This window comes from Rhinolophus hipposideros (genome assembly GCF_964194185.1).
Source record: "Rhinolophus hipposideros genome assembly, chromosome: 9".
In the NCBI taxonomy this organism is placed as follows: domain Eukaryota; kingdom Metazoa; phylum Chordata; class Mammalia; order Chiroptera; family Rhinolophidae; genus Rhinolophus; species Rhinolophus hipposideros.
In genome coordinates this window covers 29,828,979-29,856,005 of record NC_138055.1, presented here as the reverse complement: position 1 = coordinate 29,856,005, position 27,027 = coordinate 29,828,979, and the positions used below count along the sequence as shown (strand labels likewise).

Genomic DNA, 27,027 nt, shown 5'->3' with positions numbered 1-27,027 from the left:
TATGGACTTTGTCTCCTACCTAAATTTCTATGGCACTTTTCTATCTGGTTTCCTTGCCATTAGTTTCTGGATTATCCTCTTTAAAATTTTTTTGGATCATGTCACTTTGTTGTATAAACATTTATTGTACCTAGAGAATAAAAATATAATTCTTGAGCCCTCCATTTGCCTTCTCTTTTTCCCAAGCCATTTATCTGTGCTAGGAACATTACATTAGATGTATTTTCCCTCAGACACCATGGTAGTTCTTGAGCCGTTCCACATGTCCTTTCCTCCCTTAATTCTCCACTTGTTTGAAGAGCTTTCCTTTCCTTTGCATTCTACGTAAATGTCAGCTTGGCTGTAAATCCTTGGACAATCTGATAAAAATTTAGCCATTCTTTGATCCTCCATATTATAGCTATTAGTTGTACCTACACTCTAATATAATAGTATCACATTCTGTTATAACTATTTCACTTGTTCTATTAACAGTACCCTGTTCCCCCAACGCTCTACTACTTATTCTTCCAGGTTTTCAGGCTTAATAAATGTTTACTAAATAGATGAAAAAAATTTTTAAATTCAAATAATATGTTTAATCCACATACTATATTAGTAACTGGACACTAGATATAAGGTAAAGCTGATCAAATTTAATGATAAAGTGTTATTTTGGTTAACTGCATTTTAAGTATTTGTGAAAATTCAAGCTATATTCCATTATAGCTTGAATCATTGAGAACTTTTTATAGCAGAAACACTGCTTTGAACTCAATTCTATATGGCAAACTTAAACTCTTCTATGATACTTTCAACTTTGGTGAATCTTCTTGTCTATGGCTCTGACTTAGCATTTGAGAGGAAGCTGTGGTTTGTGCCAACCCAGGTCCTCGTTCAGGTAGTGTGGTTTATAGTGTGTTTCCTGACTGGTCACCAGAAAAGGATTTGGTTCATTGTAACAAATCTAGTTAGTATAAATTCAATATGTCTGTTTAAATAAAGAACATGGTGAGTGTGGTGCTTTGGAATTTCTATTTGCAGTTTTGAATTTTTATTGCTTACTTTGGACTTTAACTCAACACAATGACCATTTTTTATTACAGTGGCTACGGATCATCACCTACCTTTTCCCAGATGGACAGAGAACACAGTTCAAAAACAAGTGCGAAGGCCCTTTATGGTATGTTTATTTATTAATGGGAGTAAAATTTTATGTCTAACCTCGTTTTTGTTTTACATATTACATTTTCAGAGTCATAGTTTGAACCCATGCCTTGTTTTATATTCTTTGGAATGAAATAGTTATAGATAAGAATTATTTGGTAAACATTCAGAATGTTTAACCTCTGCATAGTTTTTGTTTTCTTTTTGTAACTAGAAAAAGTTTGTGAAGGAGAGATTTGTAATGTAGTTTATTTTGTCACAATGTATACATTTTCTTTAAAATTTCTTCTTTTACAATCATTACACTTGTGGGATAAGTCTTTCAAGAATGAATTGTCTTTAGGGGTGGTATATTAACTTCTTTGGGGTGTGAGGACCGTGTGTATTGGAACCTGAGTTCACAGTAACAGCCACTGTGTTTTACACACTGACCACAGGCCAGGTACTGTATCAAGAGTTTCATGCAGCTTGTCTTTTTCATGAAGAACTCTTGTCAGATCTGATACTGTAATATCAGGAACATGTTCAGAGAGGCAGTGTTGGTTTTGGAGGCCAAGCAGTCTACGGCTGAGTTATGACACTTTACCAAAGGGCTGCCGTTTTGAGCAAACTATTTAACCTATTGGCCCTGGTTTCCTCATCTATAAAAGAGAAATTGATAATATAGTGATAAATTTATGAGAAAATTGAAGTAATGTACTTATCATGGTAGAGGGGCCTGGGTATAGGAGAGTCACTTTTAATCCTGGGTCCTCCGCTCAATCATAGTTAATATTTTGATGTTACATACAAATGATGTGATACATCTAATCACAGTGATACTTTGATAGGATCAAGAGGTAATCTTCATCAGATATTTTTAAGCTTATAGCCCACAAATTTTTTATAAACCTATAATTGTATATTGAATAACGTGATGATGACAATAAATTTGCTTCTTTTGAACGTGTATTAATTTAATTTATTCAAGGAAAAACAGTTAAAATATGCTACAGTTTTCAGTTTCCCTGTTTTGTCATTTCTTCATTATTATACTTTAGAAGCTAGTGCGTGAGAGGCTCTGCATCACTAAAGTCCCTGACAACATAACACTCGCTTAGGAAAATAAATATTAATTTCTTTCTTCTCCACTTATGACTAACATATCACTTGGCTATTGTTATCTGGGAATTTAAAATTTTACATTTTTTTCTGGCTAGGCTGTTTGTCAAAGTCTTTAGATGCTAAAACTTGAAATTGTTTTTAAGAGAAATACTTGTAAGATGTGTTACCCATTCCTTCCCATCAGCGTGTGCAGCCTGTAATCTCTTGTCAGTGACTCACAGGTCACAGGTGGTCACTAACTTGTGGACAGACTGTGATGTGCTCAAAGGCCATTCTCCTCACCTTTACACCAAATGCAGGATCTTTTCACGTTTGAGTATTTGGGGCTGCTTTTTCCATGCAGCTGTGTTGCAAGCCTGTCACTTTTCCCTGCTGTCAACATGCCTGCTTCTAGCATTGCTTCTGATGAGCACGGGCCAGCTAGATAGAAAATCTTGTCAGTAAATAGATTCTGAGTGGGGGAAATTGAGAGTCTGTATAGTAAGAGCCTTTCCATTAAAATGTGCAAATTTTGATGTATAAACATTGTGGAATGTCTATCTGCCATTCAGAGGACTTATTTAAGTATGGATTCTTGGCTGTGTTCTGAATGAATGAATTTTCTAGAAAAGTAACTTCTCTTTAAATTAGATAGTGCTGAATTTGAAATATGACCATTTACCATAAATAATCAGCTATTTAAATCATAATCACCAAAAACTCAAGTATCACAGAATTACCAATCAATGGTACTTCGTTGCCATTACCAACATTTATAGTAATTTTGAGATTTGTGTTGTTGGGAGACCAAGTAATAATGGATAAGTATGACTGACAGAATCTATCTCAAGAATGATTTAGCTTTAAGTATGAACTTTTTTGTGATATTAGCAAGTAAGAAAATATATTTGTGTTTTTTTCCCCTGCTTTTCTTTATTCTTCTCAGGGAGGTATTAGTAAGAACTGAGTATAAGTAACCTATAAATTGCAGTCAATTTCTGTATAATTGACTTGCTTATAAACTTTACTGTATTTTTACAGTATTTGACTCACCTTTCTCATAGCAATACTCCTGAGTATACCACTTTTCTTAACAGGTATCAACCCCAGATATTTTTCTTTTTATACCTATCTTTCTGTCTCTTTCTGTTCTTATCTCCTGTTCTTGGTTTAGAGAGAGCCTGTTTTATTGTCATAATTGAAGCCCAAGCAATCTCTTACAGATTTAAGTGACTTTTGAGAGTTAAAAACCCATTTCTCTTTTCTCTATCCTCATTATTCACAATATGCATTTTACTCATTGTATATGAAGAAAACATTTGAACATATTTTGTAAACAAAAGTTTGGGGGAAATTCTTAAGAAGTAAATGGCCCGGAATTATATATTATCAAGAAGCTGGGCAATTGGTAGAGTGAAAATTCAGCTTCATAGAATGTGCCAGAGCATGCAACTCAAAAGGATTGCTTGGCAATTTTCCCAATTTATCTGAAAATTTTAAAGCTTCTTTTCTCCTTATGGGATAAGCTATTTTTAACAATTTGTTAAATAGGCAAATAAAATTAATTCTTAAATAATGTAATTTTGTAAAAATGACCTTATTTGTTTTTAGCAACAGTATCTTGGTTCAGATACTGATTTGTCAAGCTATGATTAGAGTTGCCTAGATAACATTATTCCTGGATGACAAAACGTAATTATTACTCAGTATTCCTTACTGATTGCCATTAAGCACCTCTCCTTTATTGAAGTGATCCACTAAGATAGTGGGAAAGGAATTCTCCTTTACTGGTTGAAAGTTTTTAAGTGTAAAGTAATATGAGCTGTTGCCCTTTGTCTTATTTAGAGAGAAATACTCCGCAGCTGCTTTTATGTTACATTTTTTTAAATTACCAAATCCTTACATTCTAAGCAGCACTTTGCTGTTTCAGAGAAAGAGAAAAATCAAAATTTTCTCAGTATTAGCTGTTTCAAATTTTGCTGTAGTATGCATAAACGGAAATACAGGCAAAAGGGAATTAAGTTTAAATACTGAGTCCTGCATATTATCAGTTATAATTGTACTAATTGAAAAGTTAAATTAAACTTTTTTTTAAGACCATTTTTTAGAACAGTTTTAGATTCACAGAAAAATTGAGGGGAAGGTGTGTAGATTTCCCATATATCCCCCTGCTTATTATACACAACTTCCTTCACTGTCAACAGCCCCCACCAGAGTTGTACATTTGTTACAACTGATGAACCTACATTGATGTATCATAATCACCCAGAGTCCATTGAAAACTCAATTTAATGTTCCTGATATGGAAGTTGAATATCAGTTGTAGCAGCATTATCAACTCAATAATGTTTAAGTGATATGTAAAGAATTGGCATCTTTGGTTACTGAATTCACCTAATTTGTCTGTTTATATATTCTGGGTTTATATATTCTGGTCCATTGGATAAAGCTATTAGGAAAAATAGTAAAACACAACCAGTGGTACTACAATCAAGTAAAGTTTGTTCCTAGTTCAAATTGATTAGCAGGGGTGAGGAGATTTTTATATATATATATATATATATATATATATATATATATAGAGAGAGAGAGAGAGAGAGAGAGAGAGAGAGAGAGAGAGAGAGAGAGAGAGAGAGAGAGAGGGAGAGAGGGACAGAGACTGAGACTTGCTCTTACACGTATTGGGGGTTGAAAGGTTTATAATACTAGAAACTCAAAATTCTACTGAGAAATTTATCCAGTTATTTTTGTTTTGTTTTGTTTTTTAAAAAGACCTTTTATTTATTTTTTTTTTATTTGGGGAAGGAGAACAGGACATTATTGGGGAACAGTGTGTACTTCCAGGACTTTTTCCAAGTCAAGTTGTTGTCCTTTCAGTCTTAGTTGTGGAGGGCGCAGCTCAGCTCCAGGTCCAGTTGTCGTTAGTTGCAGGGGGTGCAGCCCACCATCCCTTGTGGGAGTCCAACCGGTAATCTTGTGGTTGAGAGGACGTGCTCCAACCAACTGAGCCATCTGGGAGCTCAGCGGCAGCTCAGCTCAGCTCAAGGTGCCGTGTTCAATCTTAGTTGCAGGCGGCAGAGCCCACCATTCCTTGCGGGAGTCCAGGAATCGAACCAGCAATCTTGTGGTTGAGAGCCCGTGCTCCAACCAACTGAGCCATCTGCTACTAGCCCATGTGGGAATCGAACCAGCAGCCTTCGGTGCTAGGAGCACAGAGCTCCAACTGCCTGAGCCACCGGGTTGGCCCTATCCAGTTATTATTTAATGCACTAATTGACTATGATTTACACAGTAAATTTATAGAGAATACTTTAAATTTAAAGACATAAGATATAGTATTAATAGATGAGTTGTCATCTGCAGATTCTGAAGCAGTTGTTTTCAACCCCGGTTACACGTAAGAGTTCCTGGGAGCTTTTACAAACCGCAGTGCCCAGATTGCACCCTAGACCAATTACATTAGGATCGCTAGAGGGTGGGACCTTGGCAGTATGTTTTAGTTTATTCTAATGTGCAGCCGGGCTTGAGAATCATTGTTAAAGAAGCTTTATACTGAGTATTATCGAGACATTACTTAGGTTTTTCACACTGTTTTAAGGCTTTGGGTGAGATATTTCACCTTAGGAACGTAATTACTATTTAACAACTGTACTTGAGAGTACATATGATTCTCATAAAAAGGAAATATACTATAATTGCTGTTTAGAAGCCTTCTTTCAAAATTTCCTATTAAAATGTTAATATTAACCTTCATTTATTTATTGACTTAAATCACTGGAACTACTCATTTATTTATAAATCCACTTTATGGCCTTTCTACATCTTTAGGATCTTTAAAAGGTAATTTCTCATAACACGTACATCTTATTTATTGGGTAACATTAGAGAGAAAGCAGCTTGTGAATTCCTAAAAATGAATTCTTAATTTGGAATATTAGAAATGACACCATATCTTCTAGGCAGTCATAGTATTCAGTTACCATCATACTATTTACAAATACTATCAAATAGTGTTTTCTATTTCTGTAAAGTTTGTTTCTCTGGGATTGCAAAACTATGTTAAGAAATTTGGGAGAACTCATTCTTACTACTTTATAATGAGAATATTTCATTACAAAACAGACGGTATTTTGACTTTCAGCTCTGTTTGCCTATGACTTGTCTGAAAGACAGTCGAGCATTTGAACATCCTAGGGCTGCCATGTCATAACTGGGTACAACAGCAACCATTGCAGTTTCTTTTGCTGTCCCCAGGTCAGATTAAAGGACACAGAACTATCCTCATGTTGTGAGTCTGCCACAGAGGGTTGTCCTAGAAGATGACAAACCAGTGATGCTGAAATAGTGATTATTTCTAAAAGTATTTTTTGTGAGCTATGTCACTGAGTTACATATTGTATTTCAAACATTACAGTGGTTTCCCCAACAACATTATCCATTTGTTAATATCTCACGTTGATTAATCCTTAACTAATAATCAGAAAAATCATACTTGTTCACTTTTTTAAATATGTAGAATATAGTCATGTGAGTGAAGGTTTATGTTTTGTCATATTGTCACAGAAAATTTAAGGTGAAACCAGATCTTTCTTTTTGATCAAATTATCTTGGTAGGACCAGATGGATCATACTTCTTCAGGTCATCATCCAAACAGAAAAAGAAAGGTAGCAGATACTGAATTTTGTAGTGGGTGTGAGTGTGTGTGTGTGTGTTTATTAAGTAATTTTAATGCTGCAAAAGCAAAAATAGAATATATTGGAATAATATCAGAGTGATGTAGTATAAGGCATGTGGATATTTTCATCTAAGTTTTAAGGTAAATATAAATGAAAAGATAATTACTTTTATATGCATTATGAAATAAAAATTATCAAAGTTCTTAAAAAATTCTACATGTTACCATTCTGAGTCTGTATATGTGCTTTATAAATTTGTACTTACTTTGCTTTTATGTTCAGTATAACTTCCAACTTTTGCTGTTGTAGGAGGATCTACAGGTTTCTACATTAACTGAAAGAAGCATGTTTATGTTTGGAAAAAAATGGTTATTAGGAAATCTAAGGAATGTGTGTGTGAGTGTGTGTGTGTGTGTGTGTGTGTGTGTGTGACACACACAGAGGGAGAGACTGAGAGAGAGACTGAGAAAGAGATCTTGCGATTTGATCTTGTTTAATTTCACAATAAGAGAGGAGAGGGACACACACACACACACACAGAGGGAGAGACTGAGAGAGAGACTGAGAGAGATCTTGCGATTTGATCTTGTTTAATTTCACAATAAGAGAGGAGAGGGACACACACACACACACAGAGGGAGAGACTGAGAGAGAGACTGAGAAAGAGATCTTGCGATTTGATCTTGTTTAATTTCACAATAAGAGTGAAATTTCTTGAAACAATAAGAGTGCTGAGGCCCAGAGTTAAGTATCTTGCCCAAATTTAGTCTCCTATTTAGAGACAGAGCTAAAGCTAGAATAAAAAATCTTCTGGTTCCCACTTAGAGTTTTTTTCATCATAGCATTCTGCTTTAGAAGAAATAGGGCAACTGTGAATTTCCAAATAAGCAACTTGCTTGATTAGAAAGTAGTAACAAATGCAAAATATTGCCTCTACATATTTTATATTTTATTTTGTTTTTGCAGCATGTTATAAAAGAAAATTAAAGGTTCATTTTTGCTTTAAAATAGTTTGGTCGAGTAACTTTCTACCTAACTGTCTTATTTTTTCTAACAGCTTACATCTACAATTCTGAGTATCACATTTGTGTGTTTTGTAGCTGTGTGAAAATGGTTAAAGTTTAATGGAAAAGAAAACTCATAATTCAATATGATTGAAAGATGTTTTGAATCTCCTCTAACACTCTCCATAGTTTGGATGTTGTAAAAGGAGATGTTTCTTGCAGTACCTATTCTTTTAATGATGTAGTCTAACTCATATCATACAGTATCTATGACAGTATGTATAATTCTATTTTGTTCACAATATACTAAAAGATGAAATTTACAAGCCAGTTTTTTTTTATCTTTTTCCCGAACAATAGGTCCCTGATTAATAAAGCCTTTAGATAAAATACCTTTTTATCTTACAACATTAATAATAATCTTGTTAACCTTTCAGATTGTGAAAACTTATATTGGGTCAAATTGTTCTTGCATTTCTTTTAAGCTTTCTGGTGGCTTTTTCAATTAAAGTGAAAAAAGAGTGTTTTCAGAAACACAACACAATGCTGACTTGTCAACTACTGTATTTAAATGTGAGATAGACTAGTTGTAGAGATGGTCACAAGACACTGAAACATGAATTTCAGCCTATTAGTGGATAAATAATGGCTTTTTAAACTTCTGTTTCAGAACAAAGGAAGAATTATGCACGTGACAGTATCAGCAGTGTATCAGATATATCCCAATACCGTGTTGAAGTAAGATGCTTTGATGTTTGCTAAAATTTAGAATGAACTTTGAGGGACATAAAAATTGGTAGTAAAATCAGAATTATGTTTTATTTCATTCCTACAATGCATTCTAAATTAGGTTGACCTTTTTCTTACAGATTTTTGTAAAGCTAAGATGTTAAATATAAAAGTATCTTGTTAGTCTGGGATCTATTTTCATAGAGAATAAATTAAAATTATAATCACTCATTTATCATTGTCAACCTTATTTCTGTTAAAAACAGGACAAAGACTTCTAGTTTGTATTAGAGAATTTTCTTGGGGTTAAGGCTTTGACAGTTTCAGTGAGTTGTTTTGTTTTATTTTTAGTTTTATCTAAAGTCATTATTTGTTATATTTAAACATGGGTTTCTTTTTTATTTTATCATCTATTGTTATCTTTTAAGATATTTGCTCTTAAGTGGAATCTACGTGTCCTTCGATTATAATAGAAAATATTCAAGTAGGGAAGTGTTTTTTTTTCTTTTTTTGAGATAATATTGGTTAATAACATTATATAAGTTTCAAGTATACAACATTATAATTCGACATCTGTGTATATTACATCATACTCACTTCCAAAAGTCTAGTTACCATTTATCACCTTACATTTGACCCCTTTAATTCATTTTGCCCTGTCCCCCACCCCCCTTACCCTCTGGTAACCACGTCTATTATCTGTATCTATGAGGGTTTTTCTTTTGTTTTGTTAGTTTCTTTTTTGCTTTATATTTCACAGGTTAGTGAAATAATACTGTTTTTGTCCTTTTCCAACTGACTTATGTCACTTACCATAATACCCTCAAAGACCATCCATGTTGTCACAAATGACAACATTTCATATTTTTTTATGGCTGAGTAGTATTTGAGTGTATATATATATATATATATATATATATATATATATATACACACACACACTCTTTATTCATTCATGCATTGGTGGACACCGGTTATTTCCATATCTTGGCTATTAAAATAATGCTGCAATGAACATAGGGGTGCATGTATCTTTTAAAATTAGTGTTTTCAGATCTTCAGATAAATACTCAGAAGTGGAACAGCTGGACCATATGGTAGTTCAATTCTTAATTATTTGAGAAACCTCCATACTGTTTTAAATAGTGTCTTTACTAATTTACAATCGCACGACAGTGTGCGAGAGGGGAAGTAATTTTTAAATTGCTCTTATTTTCAGTTTCCTAGCTATCTCAAGCTTGCTTAATTAAGTAGTTTTAGCAAAATGAAAAGTTTGACAGTTGTTACACACTAGGATTGCTGTTGCTACTTTCACTTATCTGTGTATGGTTTTCAAGCTGCCATGTAGATTGCCTGCTATTGTTCAGCATTCAAATAATCACAATGGAATAAAGTGGGGGAGGGCGGGATGATTTTAAGAGACTGTTATTTAAGCTTTTCAGAATTTGTTTTTATGACGTTTATGTGGTTTAACATGGCTCAGCATTAACAGATTTAGCTATTTTATGATTCAAGGTATCATTTCTTCTATTCAGCAAAACCTGCTTGACTTTATTATCTCGGTAAGATAATAACCATGAAGTTCTAGAGTACTCTATTCCTCACCTCTTTGCTAGCTGACTTCAGTTAGGTTAGCTTTGCTCTCTTTTGGAAAATGTGTACTAAGACACTGTGTATGTTACAAGTATTTGTTTCTTTTTGCCAATCACAAGCACCTGACTACCTTTGTTCTGGATCGGAAAGATGCTATGATAACTATTGACGATGGCATAAGGAAGCTGAAATTGCTTGATGCCAAGGGCAAAGTATGGACTCAAGATATGATTCTTCAGGTGGATGACAGAGCCGTGAGCCTGATTGATTTAGAATCAAAGGCAAGTTTGTAAAATTAATACTATTCCATTTTTAAGAAAGTTTCACAAATATTTATGTTTACAATTAGGTCAGATTGTTTGAAAATCAGTGAAAGTTTGATCAAATAAAATATTTTTGTCAAGGATTTTGAAAAAATATACTGTATATACATTATGTATGCAAAATCAGTTTGTTAAACTAGAGATGGAAGGATGCAATATTTTTAAATTACAAATGATAAGATGGAAGAAGTGAGGAAAAAGTACATAGTGCTAAAATAAGGCCCCAGTGGGGCATTATACTTTATGACATACATTAATTACATGCTAGGCTGAACTATATGCCAGTAAATGAGTGAACTAGGATGAAAGGATTGTGTCTGTATTAACTTTTTACAAGCTCCACAGGAGTCACATTTTTTTTCACATGACTGGTAGATAAGATGTTGGAGTTCTTAAAAGAAAGCTTTTCTGAGCCTCAGCATTTAATAAGCATTTGAGCTCCTAAGATAAAGAAAGTAACTATGTTATATTCTGATAGGAATTGGGATAAAATTTTCCCTTTCTTTCGTCTTATCCATTTTGTACTATAGAGAGTAAATGAGTGCTTCTCTGATCCTCCTGGTTTTGAGTAATTATAGAGAAGAGATGTTATTTAATTTACTTTAGAAAAGAAAGAAAATTTATTATCTATTTAGTATAGCTTGGAATTATTAAGTTGGTGCAAAAATAATTGCGGTTTTTGCAATTATCTTTAACCTTTACACCTCAATTACTTTTGCACCAACATAATCCATTCTCTTTTAATGTAACGTGTGTTTCTTGTTCCACTTTTGCTGGATCCCAGGGAATTATGATGTAGCATAAATTTATCGTGTGATGTATATGTATATGTGTTGTCCATAATAAAAGTTGCGTTTTATGTTCCAGTTTTCAGGGATATTGTATTTTATTTACTTAAAAAAAAATCATGATTTTTCCAATCAAATACATCATGACACCACTTACTATTTGTGTAAAACCATTAGTGTAAAGATAAGCACCCTAAATATCTCATTAAATACAGAGTTCTAATTGTGAGGAGATAGTTCATTTGTTTTAAGAAGTACTTTAGTTATTTAATCTGTCGGTATTTTATTTGCATGACTCTTTATAGATGAGAGTGTTCACTTTTATACCACCAATGACTTAATCATTTTGAAGAATGTATTTCTTAGTGAGATCCTTTTAACCTTGTTTTACATTTTTTGGCTAGATTCTATCTATATACTGAATTTTTGCATTTGCAAGATTCACTGCAATAAAAAGTGTACAAATTATATATTATTCTTAGCCTAACATTTGTATGTATGTATGTATGACTATACAGTGTTCAAGTAAAAAAACAAAAATCTGACATGACTTAGCTAGAAGGAAAAGTATATGACATGAAATGGTGAATAATTTTGGACCGAACCCTCAAGTTTACTCTTTTTGCCGTTAAAACTATCATTTCTACCTCATAATCTGAGGAAATTAGTAACGCTAAATTCAATATTCTGTTTATTAAGAGTATAACTACATTCCTCTGCTAAATACGAGTGTTTCTGTTTTTGTTGCTCTTTCTCTCACCCATTATCTAGCCCAGTCTTGTTTCTCTGTTGCTGCCTTGCACCTGCTTATCCTCCATATCTACAAGTGTTTACTAATATTCATTGTCTATATGATTTATGCACCTTAAAAATAATTTGTACATGGCCTAGAGCTCTTTGTGGAATAGGGTTTATATATACAATAAAAGGTAAGACAAGTTATATTTTACTTTATAGAACGAACTGGAGAACTTTCCTTTAAACACAATCCAGCACTGCCAAGCTGTGATGCATTCCTGTAACTATGATTCAGTTCTTGCCCTGGTGTGCAAAGAGCCAACTCAGAACAAGCCAGATCTTCATCTTTTCCAGTGTGATGAGATTAAGGTAAAAGAATGGTGAACTTCCTTTTCCTTTATACAGATGTTCTGGCTGCTTCTGAATTATTTACTGCAATCATATGGCTGGTAGGTACAAGATTTTTAGTTTCTTAGAATTTTGTAAGGAAACAAATCCCTTAGCATCTTCCGTAGGATTCCTAGGCCAATTAAATAAAGAGGAGATAACGTGGTACAAAAAAAATCAGATATGTTCTATTTAAAAAAATAGTCTAGATAATATACTAAATTCTTCATTGAGTGACTTGGATTTATAATTAAAAATTGATTCTTCAGAAATCATGCTTCATGGGGGATAAATAATCATGCCATATTATTCTACACCAATCGTATATCATCCATGGATTATTGCAATGTAGCACTTAGATAATTTCCATGATACTGATTTACAGTTTACCATTTAATTATGTGAATTAAATAATTGCGCCAGATTTGTAATCCCCAAGTGATAATGCTAAAATAGTTGAACGTAGCTACCAGTAATACACATTATATCCTTAAGATTTATATTTCAAAGTACACTATAATTGTCAAGTGATTATAATTTGTGATGCTTTATTAGACATTAGAAGTTACTTTCAACCTTGAATATCTTTATTTCATGAGTTGATTTCTCAAAAAGGGAAATCATTTTGGGTTGAGTTGATTGATACTTTACCCAAGCAATAGTGTATCACTATGTATATTGTAAAATATTCAGGTAATTTTTATCTTGTGAAGAAATGCTGTGAGATTAGCATAAAGTATCATTTGATGTTTTTTATATTTCTTTGACATTAAAATATAATAGATAAATTAAGATTGACCATAAATAGTATATTTTATAATTTTCTTATTTCAATTTATGTCATAGATGACTTTCTAAAAATCTTACTTGAAAAATACTGTTGCATTTAGGTAATTTGTATGTGGAATGTTCATCTGGTTTTTATATAGTGCCTTTTGACAGTAATAAAGTATAGTAAGAATTTTGCAAGGTTAGATTTGTTAAATGAGTAAATATTAGAAGTGAATATTTTACTCTGAAAATATAGTGAAAGTTAATTCAAACATTTTAAAAACAGAGGACTGATCTAAAAGACATTTTAAATCTGGTGTTTGCCTTCTTGTTCTGAAAGTACCCCCTGGGAACTAAGAGTTATTGTGCTGAGTAAAGTTTCTGGATTTCAATTTTGGGAGTAAAAGGCTTGCTGTACTTGATAGAGAATGGTGATGTTGATGGATCCCAAACCGACTTGCTGAATACTGTTTTGTCCTAATTAGCAGCTCAAGTGCTGCTCTGTAGTTACATGCATTTACTCACTGGTGCTATAGTCCACATATAAGACTTGTTTTGCCCCCAGCCCCATTGAAAATATAAATGCAATGAAATATGAGGTGGGTTCTTTTATATGGGTCATACTGCAGCATCACTTTTGAATTTTAGTTTCTTTATGGGACTTTATCCAATGTTCTTGCCCACATTTGTAGTGAAATTTTTTTTAGAAATATGATAGTCCCCTATGGGAAGCTCAGGGTTTCTAGGCGTCTTCAGTGTTAATCTCCCACATGGCAGAAAGCCTTGAATGTGATGTTTGTAGCGTCTTCCTGAAACTAGGATGTTCTTATGGAAGTAACATTGAACTGGGATGCGTTGGCACTCTTATTTCTCTAGCAGTGTGACCTTGACCATGCCATCACATAAGTATTTCTGGGTTCTCTTAATTAAAAAACAAGGAGAACATATTAGATAATATTCGTGCCCTTTCAGCTCTAAAATTTTATGATTACCTGTGCTTATGGTAAAAGTGTATACACACACACACACACGCGCACACACATTTGAGAAAAACATAGAATAAGCAGGAGCAACATAGAAAATAAATACGTCCCAGCAAGAATCCAATATATAGTAATACCCACTGCCTATAAATAAACTTCACAACCAAAGAAAATAAACTTCTCTGCTGGTAATCTCACATTGATTCCCAAGAATACGGGATCAAATTGTTCTTGTTGGAAAAGTTAATTGTTTGGAGAACATTAATTTTTACCTGAAAAACAAAAGAAAGTGGCTATCAAAAATGGTACAACTTAGTATTAGGGTTCATCCCATGATTATAGTGGATTTGTCCTAAACTCAAGGGCAGCTCTGCTGGAACTGAGTGATTTGTTTCAGTGGGTGAATGGATACCCAGTGGATCCTAAGGAGGAGAAGCAGAAGAAACCCCACTCTACATACACGCGCTTCTAACTCCTTCATTCTTGCGGAGAGATATTTACCCAGTTATGTTTCCAGCGTGTATTATACTTCTAGCATATGCAAGTCCTTTTTCTGTCATTACGCAAGGATAACTGTTTTTAAACTAAAAAGAATTTGGATTAAATAATATTTTAAAATTCCTTCAGTTTTTAAATCTTGTCATTAAAAAAACAAGTAAGAGTATGTTTTGAAAGCATGTTAAAAAAAAAAAACACCTGCTTTTCTTCTGCATCTAGACATTCATTTTAGACAGGGAACATAATCTCTTTTTCTGTTTTAACCTACATATCAAGACAAGAAAAATCTATGATCTCTGAGGTAACTTGTCTTTCATTGCAGGCAAACCTAATTAGTGAAGATATTGAAAGTGCAATCAGCGACAGCAAAGGAGGGAAACAGAAGAGGCGGCCTGATGCCCTGAGGTAAAAAAGAGGAAAAGAAATTTAGGGGTAGAATTGATTTGCTCTGAAGTCTTTTTTTCTCTAAAGATACAGAAAAATTACTTTCGATGAAGGTATAGTTTATAGATTACAATCTGTAATCTCAACTCATTTGCTCTCATAGGTTTGCCAGTATGTCTGTGCACCGTCTGTCTCCATGTTTCTCGTCTTTCTCTGATATGACTTCTCCCACTTTTATTGTAATAGAGAGTCATGAAAAATGAGTGGCATTTTAAGGGAATGTAGCCTAAGGGAATACAAATAGGTAGTAGGACTGTATATACTTGGTTCATAGCCTTCCAAATCACAGGACACCCAGAAAAAAAGTTAAACCTAATTTTCAGCTGAATTTAAATTTTTGTGTTTTTATATACATTTTTAAATATACATAATATGGAATAGTTAGGAAATCCTTATTGTTATAACCCTTGACAGAGTTCCTTTTGAGGTTGGAGAACTAATGTCATAAACTGAGAGAATTGATGTTATGGAAATAGAGATGGTGAAAATTCAATTTTTTTCATCAATTTTAGGATGATTTCCAAAGCAGACCCTGGTATACCGCCTCCACCAAGAGCTCCTGCCCCTGTGCCCCCTGGGACTGTTACCCAGGTGGATGTTAGAAGTCGAGTGGCCGCCTGGTCTGCGTGGGCAGCTGACCAAGGGGACTGTGAGTATTTCTACGAATTGATGCTTAATGAACATTTACTTTGGGTTGTACATAATTCTTGCTTTCAAATTCTGATGCTAGTTTTCTGACCTTAAACTTGAGGTCAGTTTTAAAAACAAATCTTAGAAGAAGGAAACTTAAGCCTTGAACACTGTAAGATTATTGTGTATAAGAGCTCAGACTGATCATTTAATAAATATGATGTTAGGATTAGAGTCTTTTTTTTTAGATACAAAGATGGGGAGTTTGCCTCGACTAAGAATTTAAAAGATAGTCTCGATTGAGACTAACAGTTACAAACAAGAGACTATCAGGTTTGTTTGTTTGTTTTTAAGATTATACTTCAAATTGTTTCCATTATTATTGTCTTACCACTGTTTTCTTTTGGATAAATTAGTTGGTTACGTGGAAAAGATGTCAGGATAGTCACAGGACCGTGGAAAAGGGGTGAAAGACATTGTCCGTCTGGCTAACCTTATCACATGGGCCCTTTATATGTGCTGTCATTTTAATTTGACATTATTTTTGTAAAAAACAAATAATCATAAATATAGAACCTTGTGTAACTTTTTATATGTCAGAATGTTTACCAAATCTGAAATTTTTATTACTGAAAAATGCCTTAAAATACGCTTGGTCCAATGTCTTCATTTTAAGGGTGAGTAAATTGTGATCCAGAAAGTTTGAATTTGATGAGAACTAAAGCCTTACTTTTTTGCCTCCTAGTTCAGTGAGACTTCTTAAACCATTTATCTTTTATCTAATAAAACATTATTCATAGAGGATATCTAGCAGTATAGTTAAACAATAGAACTTGATTGCCAAAATGAGTGACTGTATTTTGAGTATGGTGAGTCAAAATTTGGGTTCTTTTCATTTGTTTGGTAGCTGGGCTTACATGTAAACCTCTGAAAATAACTTTAAGGGTATGAGAAATTTAAATAAAATGGAAAGCAATTCGTAAAATAAAATGATCTCAATTTGCTAAAAATGAGAACAACCACTGTACTAGGTACTGTTATAGACATTATTTGCTTTCAGATTCACAGCAACACATGAGTTATTATTTCCATTTTACAAATGAAGTTGAAGCACAGAGAGAAAGCTGTCCAAGGTCACACAGGTAGATCCTGGCCTTGCCTCAACCCAACTTTTGACTCACTACCCTCAAAATACTTTTTGTGTACTTACAGTATTTTTGTTGTTGCCATCGTTTTTGTGGAGGAGATGTGGGTTTTATTTTGAGAGAGGTCAAAGTGGTCTTCCTTGAAGTTGATGAACGATAATACCTTTTAAGTTTACAAACACTCCAAATAAAGTTGTAAAAACATCTGTAAAACCTAATACAATTTACAACAAAGAGAAAATTTACCCCCAGGGATTTCTGGGCTCTCGTTAGATTTTTGTCTGAATTACTCCATGCAATCACATCTGTATAAGGTAAAGTTTTCAAAACTAATTTACTACTAGGCCAAACAGAACACAGTACTCACCATGTGAGGTTCTGTCTGGATCCAAGCCAGTTTTCAGTTGGAAAGATTCCCAAAAGAAGTATCTTTCTGGTCCCTCTGAAGTCTGTTGACTTAGGCTGAGCAACTCCTTTGAATCCTTGAAGTAGCTCTACCCCTGATTTCCAAAAGTTATCTCTGTAGAATAGTGACATTGGAAGTGGGGTTCCTACTTGTGTCACAGACCTTGGAAAAAGTCCGAGAAATGCCACGTCTCCTCCTCACCTCATCTATCTGGAGTTCCTAATTCCGTGTTTCCCCAAAAATAAGACCTAACCGGACCACGAGCTCTAATGCGTCTTTTGGAGCAAAAATATAAGTCCCAGTCTTATATTAAAATGTGTCTTTTAGAGCAAAAATTAATTTTTGCTCCAAAAGATGCATTAGAGCTGATGGTCCGGCTAGGTCTTATTTTCAAGAAAACACGGTAGCTATATTTCAATTGCAACTTGCTGCTTCCTGTAGTATATACTATAGCCAAGATAACAACTAACCTCATGTAAAACAGCAACTAACTGGCAATATTTTATACACATAAATTCTAATTATCTTAAAGCACGTAATAGCCACTAATTAAGTTTTATAAGACTCAGTGATTTCTTCTTCTTCTTCTTCTTTTAAGATTTTATTGGGGAAGGGGAACAGGACTTTATTGGGGAACAGTGTGTACTTCCAGGACTTTTTTTCCAAGTTGTTGTCCTTTTCAGTGTTAGTTGTGGAGGGCACAGCTCAGCTCCAGGTCCAGTTGCCATTACTGGTTGCAAGGGGGCGCAGCCCACCATCCCTTGCGGGAGTCGAACCGGCAACTTTGTGGTTGAGAGGACGCGCTCCAACTAACTGAGCCATTCGGTTGCTCAGCGGCAGCTCAGCTCAAGATGCCATGTTCAATCTTAGTTGCAGGCGGTGCTGCCCACCATCCCTTGTGGGACTCGAGGAATTGAACTGGCAACATTGAATTCTCACTGGCCCATGTGAGAATTGAACCGACAGCCTTCGGAGTTAGGAGCAGGGAGCTCCAACCGCCTGAGCCACTGGGCCGGCCATCTTCTTTTTTTGTTTGTTTGTTTTTTGTTTTTTTTTTACAAGTATTCCATTTATGGGGAAAGTTAGACCTAGAGGAGGCATAGCAATACAGAGTTTTCAATATTTTCTCCAGTTTCCTCTATCGAACATCATGAGTTGTGATGATATATCATGAGTTGTATTTCCATTAGTGAGGACACATTTTTCCTGTTCCATCCATATATTTTTTCCCATTTTTTTCTACTGTGAGATCTTTGTACAAGTATCAGTGTTTAGTGGTAGTGTTAACCTACTTATACCAGGAAGGAATTCATCATTAACATCATGACCTCATCGTTAACATCATGCTCTAGCCAAATGAGCTAACTTAAGATATTTTTTTCTAATTTGAAAATTTCTGTAGGTAGTTATACTTTCAAAGCATATGGCTTAAAATTAACGAGCCCAACATTGAGGGTTTTAAACCTAAGGACAACTAGAATTTTAAGAATCACTTTATTATTGGAACCCACAATACTTTATTGTGGTAACAATATTGGAATATATAAAAATTAGAAGCTTTGTTGCATTAGAATGAAATGCCACTGTTTAACAAGTAGGCACTTAAATGTGCGTTTATGTTTTTTGTGTAGGAATTATAGGGTGCTAAGTGAGGGCTGTTTCCATAGACAGCTGACAAAAGGAAGAGGGAGGATAAACTGGAAACTATAGGGTGAATATCATAAAGGTGGAAGGCAAGAACTTCAGCTCTGCCCAAGTGCTTCTGTTAATGGTGACAAGGACTCATGTCATAGATGATGAGAAGAGTTTTGATTTTTGTATCCAGGGAAGGTGTTTCCTTTTGCAAATGGCATTCTTTTCTAGCGAATTTGCTGTCCAGTGTTTAATTACTTATATTGGTAATGCTTAAGCAACAGGTTGAAAGAGTTATGATTCTCCTTTCTTTAGTTGAGAAACTAAGGCCATATCATGGTCATGAAGAAACACCTGAGATAATGGCAGCCCGCATTGACAGAGATGTGGTAAGTACATTCATTTGTAGATCGTTGGCTCTTTTCTTTCTGAAGAGGAAAAAATATTAACAAGGAAAATGAAGTTGATTTAAATAAAGATGTTTTGTGGAAACTGTTTTCTCTTTCCATTGGTAGTTATGCCCTTTGGATTATTTTTTTTCTTAACAAATTTTGCATTTATGGCAATATTTAATTTATAGACCTTATGTAAATATTTAATTAGTGATAGAAGAACTAACATATTAACTAGTTTACAAAACAATTTAAATAACATTATCAAATTTGAGAGGTTTTGTTTTTTTTCTTGGTCTGTAATTCACAATTGAAATACTTTTTTAATATGTTTTCTTGGTATTTATTAAAAAAATTTTGTGATGTCTGAAAGATAAACATTAAATGACATTTTTAAAGGGCTGATGTGTGAATTTTAATTTTTTATAAAGGATAAGGCTAGTTTTATTTCTCCCTAGTAATTTACTTACAAAATGACAGTACCCTCTGATATAATCATAAAATATGTTGTCAATATAATTATTTTTTATACTATATTTATGTTCCCAGCTTATTTGGAAAAAAATACTTAGAGGAATTTCAAGTTTGGAATTTAATTTTTACATAACATTCTTATTATAGTTAAAAGGTCATTTAATCCCAGTTTCTAGTCTTTAATTAGAAGAATGCCAAGTTTCACACATATTAGAGAAAGTAAACTAAGACTTATAGTATATGAGATAATCAAAATTGATCTGATGATCCTTGAAAGCATTGTTCATCATCAATTCTATTCTACTATGTAGAAACTCTTATTAGTACCTATTATTGTAGATTATCTATGTGTTTATTACATTAACACAACATTCTATATACCTTTAATTCCATGAAACAATAGTGTGCTTTAATGGGACATTTATTAGAAAACAAAATCGCTCAGGGCTCTTCTAACAAAATGTTTCTTAGAATAATTTTCCCTTAACATTATGGAGGAGAACACTATGAGAGAATTAGAGTAATTGAAAATAATAATCTGAGTAAATATTGTGGGTGCTTTCTTGATGTTACTGAAAATAGAACAAAATTTAAGAAAACTGTAAATGTCAGACTTTGGCCACAGGTATATTTGGTTTAATTCTTTTTCTTAGAATTGATAAACTTGAAATTTGCACATGGGAGGTGTTTCTTTTTCTTTTTTTTTAACTTTCTGATTTTAATTTACTAAGACAGTCACTCATTCTGCTAAAAAGCATGTTAATTCAATGTTCTATTGCTTAAGTCCACTCCTCACTTTGTACAGCCAAGGAAAAAATAGTTTTGTTTTGTTTTATATTTTATTCTGTAATTTCTAATTCCAGCAAATCTTAAACCACATTTTGGATGACATTGAATTTTTTATCACGAAACTCCAAAAAGCAGCTGAAGCATTTTCTGAGCTTTCTAAAAGGAAGAAAACTAAGAAAGGTAAAAGGAAAGGGCCAGGAGGTAAGTTGAATTCTCTTAATCTTCTAAAGACTAATCCAGTACTAGGCAGAGTTTCTGTTCTTGTGAACTGCTCAGCAGAACTCCATTGATGTGGAACAAGTTTCCTTTTCTAGTTTGGGATAGCACCAGAGATTTAGGCAGAGACTAAGATAAGCCCAGGGAAGTATCCATTTTGGTTCCAAGTTGGCTACAGTAAAGAAAGACTCTAGAATACTTGATCAAAATCACAGAGACTCTGAGATTCAACTAGTGCTGGTTTAGTGTTTTCATTAAGGATTGTAAAATTAATGTCTCTTAAAAAAAAGTGATAGCTCTATTCTTCTCATACTTGGATTTATTTTATTGTAAATATAGAACCTCATTATTTTGTTAAGTAAAAAAAAATCGACTTTTCTCATTAAAATAGATATAAATGTCAGTGGATTTTAATTTTTTTTTAAATCACAAAACTCCAATTTGTACATTCAGGTCACATACAAGCAGTTTTTGCGTATGCTGTAGTTTAGCTATTTAAGATGGCCCTAAAATATATAAAATTGTAATAATACAACAAACTGCAATAGACTGAAATATATAAAAGAATAGCAAATAAACATCCTTTTCATTACACATGACTTACAGATCTTTCTCTAGCCCATACCTACATCAGAAACATATGAGCTGTATAGACTTACCTTCTAGATGAGTGTGTCTGGATATACCTCATCTAAGTATATTCTGAAATTAAGTATTATTGCTTTCTGATGTCTCAAACCACTTATTCTTCCTGTATTTTTTATGAAGGGTATACTATCCTTTTGGTCACCCAAATTCAAAACCACAGATTCCTCTATGACTGCATTCCCTAGCTTATAGCCAACATTGACTGTATTTTATCAAGGTCTCTGATACCCACTTTTCTCCCTTTTTGTTTTTACAACCAGCTTCAAGCTGTCATTTTTTTACCCAACTTTCTAAGCCTCCAGTCTGTTATTCTGTGAGGACAGTTGTCTTAAAGCTTTAGGACAATCACTTCATTCTTCTGCTGAAAAGTATGTTAATTCCATGTTCTCCTGTTTAAGTCTACTCCTCACCCTGGCAGTCAAGATCATCCACAATCTAACCTTGACCTACTTTTCTATTCTCACGTTTCTTTGCTTTAATGTTTGTTGTTTCGTGTACATGCAATTTCCTTTTTCCATGTTTTTGCTTATGCTGTTTTTATCCAATTAAGATGTTTTTATTACCAAATTGCCTTGGAACAACCCTTTCAAATCCCATCGTCAAAGCTACTTTGTCCATGAAAAGTTTTTTAGGTATGCATTTTCCTATCTCCCAACCAGGTACAGTGTCTTTCTGTAGCACTTAGTTGGTACATCTTTGTTACTTACCTGATTTATGTCTTCTATTAGCCTTTAAGGCCCTTAAGAGCAGGGCTTGTAACTTACACATTTTTATAGTCTTCACAATGATAAGCACAATTACTGGCACCTAGAAGCAGTACTGTATAAATTTATGGAATTGAATGAGTAATTGGTAGTGCTAAAGGTAGAGGAGTCCATTTCAAATGTTGGATCGTCTTAATTTATTACAGTTAGACTATGAGATGTGGTAGGGTAACTAGGTGGCATGATATCTAGTGTGATCTCTAAAACTTTACAGACATCACTGTGTTTTTAAAATTTTTTTTCATTTAATATTTTTTCTTAGCATTTTTTTCTCATCTACCCCTCCTCCTATTTATTTCTCTAGAGGGCGTTTTAACACTGCGAGCAAAACCTCCACCTCCTGATGAATTTTTTGACTGTTTCCAAAAGTTTAAACATGGATTTAACCTTCTGGTAAGTGAAATTTATTTATGTATAATTAAAAGAGACAAACGAAAGAGATCCTGATTGAACATACTAAGATGTTCCCAATTGAATTAAGAGATAAAATTGTTCTTGTAGATTTTTTGTATGTATTTTTAAATTTGCCTTTAATTAGAACAACAGATTATAAAACATGTATATCTAAAAGATTTGATTTTAAAAAATGACACTTGTTTTTAATCTAAATTTTCTTAGTCTGTCTCACCCATGCTAATTCATATACCAAAAGCGAGTCTAGTAGTGAAGAATTCTTCGTCTGAGATTATGTTGGAACTTTTTGAATGTCTGTCTTTTGCTCAAGTACATCATAGTAATACGTTTGTCTATTTTTTTAATGTTACAGTCCAAATTGAAGTCTCATATCCAGAATCCCAGTGCTGCAGATTTGGTTCACTTTTTATTTACTCCACTAAATATGGTAAGATTTATATTAATTTAAGAAAGTAAGCATTCTTAGTATGTTTTTCAACTCCAAATGTCTCTTTAGATGACCTAGACAAGTTTTCTTCATTACCTTGCATATATGTTATTTTTCTTGCCATCTATGTAAACATTGAGAATGTGAAATTTGAGAGATTAAAAGAGCATTAGAAATCATGTAGTTCAAACATCTAATTGTACAGCTGAGGAAACTGATGTCTGACAGAGCTAGAGAAATGAAATGAAACAAAGATTTATTGGGTACTAGGGTTTTAATATATACTAGTATATAATATAAGTGGGTTGAGTAATATAGAAATTTTTCTCTTTCTCACAAAATAGGCTAGGCATGAGGAGTCCAGTGCTGGATGGATGGCTTTATTTCATGATGTTATTTAGAGACCCAGATTCTTTTCATTGAGGTGTTCTTACATCACCTGAGCTGTCTCTGATTCAATCATTTGTTCATTTATTTATCTATTTATTCAACAAATATTAATTGACAGCCTGCTACGTGCTTGGCATCATTAGTAACTCACCAGGAACAAAACAGGCATAAATTCTTACTCTCTCAGAAATTACATTATAGTATGGAGGGGCAAATAGTAACCTAAATAAATGCATAACTAATACAGCTCACTCAAAATAAATACTATGTGGAAAAATACAGCAGGGAAGGAGAACAGGGAGTGTTTCAGGTATGTAGGGTGTGTGTGTGTGTGTGTGTTTGTGTGTTGTGGTGTATTACAATTTTTGAATAGGGTTGGTTAAAGGAACAACTCACTGAGAAGGTGTCATTTGAGCAAAGGAAGTAGGAATGAGTCGTGTGGATTTCTAAAGAAAGAGAATTCCAGACAAAACAGCTAATGTAAATGCTCTTAGATGATACCAGTGCAAACCAGGTTCTTGGAATAAATATTGTGACTTGAACAGAGTAAGGGAGGAGATCTCAGAAGGAGATGAGGTCAGAAATTACCAGGACATATCTTACTGGTCTTCATAGGTGATTGTGAAACCTTTGACACTTTGGAAGGTTTTTGGCAAAAAAGTTGCTCTGACTGCAATATTTAGGAATTTGAGGGAAGAGGCTGAGGTGGCTATTCGAATAATCCAGATGGGAGATTGTGGTATTTGGACCAGGTAACATTGGAGGTAGTAAAAAGAAGTTGGATTCTGGTTATAACCCATAGAATCAACAAGATCTACTATTAGATTGGATGTGCAGTGCAAGAGCCAAGGATATCTCCAAGGTTTTTGGCCTAAGACTGGAAGCATGGACTGATTATGACCTGAAATGGTGAAGACTGTGGGTGAAATGGGTTTTGGGAGGCAGACAAGGAATTCAGTTTTAGACATGTGAAATTTGAGTTATATCCAGATGGAAAAACTTAAATTGGTAGTGGAATATGTGAATTTGGAGTTCAGTGGGTAAATCAGGTCTAGAGATATAAATCTGAGGATCATCTGCATATAGAAGGCACTTAAAGCTATGACATTAGATGATGTCACCAAGAGAGTGATTACAAATGAAGAGGAACAAGTACTGATTGAGCCCTAGGCAATTTCAGTGTTAGGACAATTTTGTTAGGACAAGATTGAGAGAAAACAAGAGAAGAAACACAAGAATATTGTGGTATTCTAGAAGCCAAATAGTAGTAGGCTCCATACTCAGGGGTTAGAGCACTGGTCTTGTAGAAGCCAAATGTAGAAAATGTTTCCAAGAGGAAGAACGGGGCAACTATGTTAGACACCTTTGGGGGAAGCTGATTTACCTCCATGTCTTGTAACCACTGTATAAAGCAAAGACAGACAGCTTTGTCTTTAATGAGGTGACTCTGAACTTACACAGATAATATTTTCCAGTATCCAGTTGGCCTGAATTTCCTCCTATGGCCACACCTAACAACAAAGGAATATAGTCTCCAACTGAGTGACTATGTGTCCATCTAAAATGTAAAGCATTCTCTTTCTCGAAGGAAGGAAAGAATGGACACTAGGGGACAATTAGCAGTCTTTGGCGGGCACACTGTGTTCCTGCTATGGTGATATGCACATAATACAATCCCCTTCCCCCAGGAAACTTCCTTCACATACATGTATATCTTTGGGTAAGTTATAATTTTTGAAGCTAACACAGTGGTATGTTGGGAACATTTCCCGTTGTGAAGGAGCGGGATGTTTCCATGAATTTATCCAGCAAAAGGTTATACCACTTGTGTTATAGGCCAGGATCCAAAATACATATCTTCATTTTCTAGATTTTCAATATCTGGGTATATTCTTTCCTTATACATTTAATGAAATAGGCACAGTAATTTACTTCCCTTCCTATTTTATATTTCATATATTTATAAATAGTACAGTCATGATTTTTCCAAGCTGACATTATGTACAACCATCTTGACCTATAGGACAGTTGGGAGAATTAGCTTGAGTAATATTTAAGAGCACACAAAGGAAAGTGCTAAAGTTTGGGAAAAGCATGGCAATAGAAAAGCAGATGGAACAATTGCTGGTTTTATAGACAGCTCCCAAAAGACCTTGGGCTATAAATCACCCTTTTCTACAATTCCATAAATGTGATAGGTCTTTCTCCTTTTGATAGGGAGGACAAGTGAGAGAGAAGTGGAAAGGAAGCAGAATCTCTTTCTTTTAAATACTTCCAGGACAGAGCCTCCTATTTTATAGGCTAAGGCAGGAATGTGTGGATTGGCTGTTAAAGGTTCACCTGGCCAAAGAGCAAATGATTGCTTCATAGAATTACAACAGCAATGATAATTATTAGTAGTGTGTGATTGCTCTGTGTATTATTTCTGTGATTTTTTTTAAAAGAGTGTAAATAGTAACTATATGAAGCAGATACATTTCACTAATTTTGATTTAGAGCATATGAAGACTATGGTCATTGAGTTCTTTAATCATAAAAAATGGAGCAAATTCAGTATTTTTCATAGCTTTTATTTGAATATCAGAAAAAATGAAACTCCAAGTAACAAAAAGGAATAAATCTCATCCTTTTTTCACCAAGGATAACTAGACAAGACCTGAAGTACAATATGAAATGACTTTTGCTTTACAAACACAGGAAAATAAGCAACATTATCAGCATGAATGTCAGAACTGGGCAATAAGAGATTAGAAGATGAAAGTTCAAGACTGCATCAATAACTTATGAATGCTTCCACATGTTGCTGCTAAATATAGAGCATCAGATTTCTATTTGTCTAGTTATTGTTGAATAAGTCTTGCTTTTATAAGCTCTTTAAAAAATTAGATCAAGGCCATCCATATGCAAAGAAACCGATATTAGCTCATTGACAAAACTTACATTCTTTAACACATTTGTTGCTATCTTAGAGCATTAGGAAATATTGTTTATAAAGCAGTTTTTGCCACCTCCTCTCATTCTTCCCACACTCTTTCACAGACCATAAGTAGGTATCTAGTCATCACACAGAGTAGAAGTATAAAATAATTGGACTGGGTTCCCTAACATAGAAAATTTAGTCTTTGTGATCAGGCTATGCATCTGAAAACATTGGTTTATTTTATATTTTCTTTTCTCAAATAGGATTCCTTATTAATGATCTCCCCAGTCATAATCCTTCTGTTGCTCCATTTAATGTTCTGCCTATGGAGCCCCAGATATTTTACTTGTACAAGACAGATGGGAAGGAACATTTATTCAGGGCCAACTACCAGCCAGACAAAATTCAGTGGCTTTGAACCTTGTGAATCCTTCCCTCTACCCTCAGTGTCTACATGCAGGCGTACCCACAGCATACTTGCGTGCACACGTGCCTACTAACATTCTTGAGAGGGAACTGTGGCCTGTAGCCTTTTATTTACCTTCTTTTGTTTCATTCCCTCGTCCCTCTGTTAAAACAAAGATTTTAATATTCACTTATTCCTTTACTTCTTTCC

At 34.0% G+C, this 27,027-nt stretch overlaps 1 protein-coding gene across 16 annotated transcripts in view; it reads left to right on the top strand.

Moving 5' to 3' along the window:
* The window catches only part of EPS8 (EGFR pathway substrate 8, signaling adaptor), a 172,650-nt gene that overhangs the window by 108,551 nt on the left and 37,072 nt on the right, over positions 1 to 27,027 (top strand). For 13 of the 16 annotated variants that reach the window (XM_081059461.1, XM_081059472.1, XM_081059474.1 and 10 more), the window contains 10 exons: positions 1,086 to 1,162; positions 8,581 to 8,648; positions 10,352 to 10,513; positions 12,301 to 12,450; positions 15,043 to 15,125; positions 15,677 to 15,813; positions 19,293 to 19,366; positions 20,707 to 20,833; positions 22,565 to 22,653; positions 23,027 to 23,101. In XM_081059461.1, the coding sequence (XP_080915587.1) occupies positions 1,086 to 1,162; positions 8,581 to 8,648; positions 10,352 to 10,513; positions 12,301 to 12,450; positions 15,043 to 15,125; positions 15,677 to 15,813; positions 19,293 to 19,366; positions 20,707 to 20,833; positions 22,565 to 22,653; positions 23,027 to 23,101 (1,042 nt within the window). Of the gene's footprint in view, positions 1 to 1,085; positions 1,163 to 6,843; positions 6,895 to 8,580; positions 8,649 to 10,351; positions 10,514 to 12,300; positions 12,451 to 15,042; positions 15,126 to 15,676; positions 15,814 to 19,292; positions 19,367 to 20,706; positions 20,834 to 22,564; positions 22,654 to 23,026; positions 23,102 to 27,027 lie in introns of all 16 variants that reach the window. The other 3 variants (XM_081059469.1, XM_081059468.1, XM_081059460.1) reach the window with 1 other exon arrangement.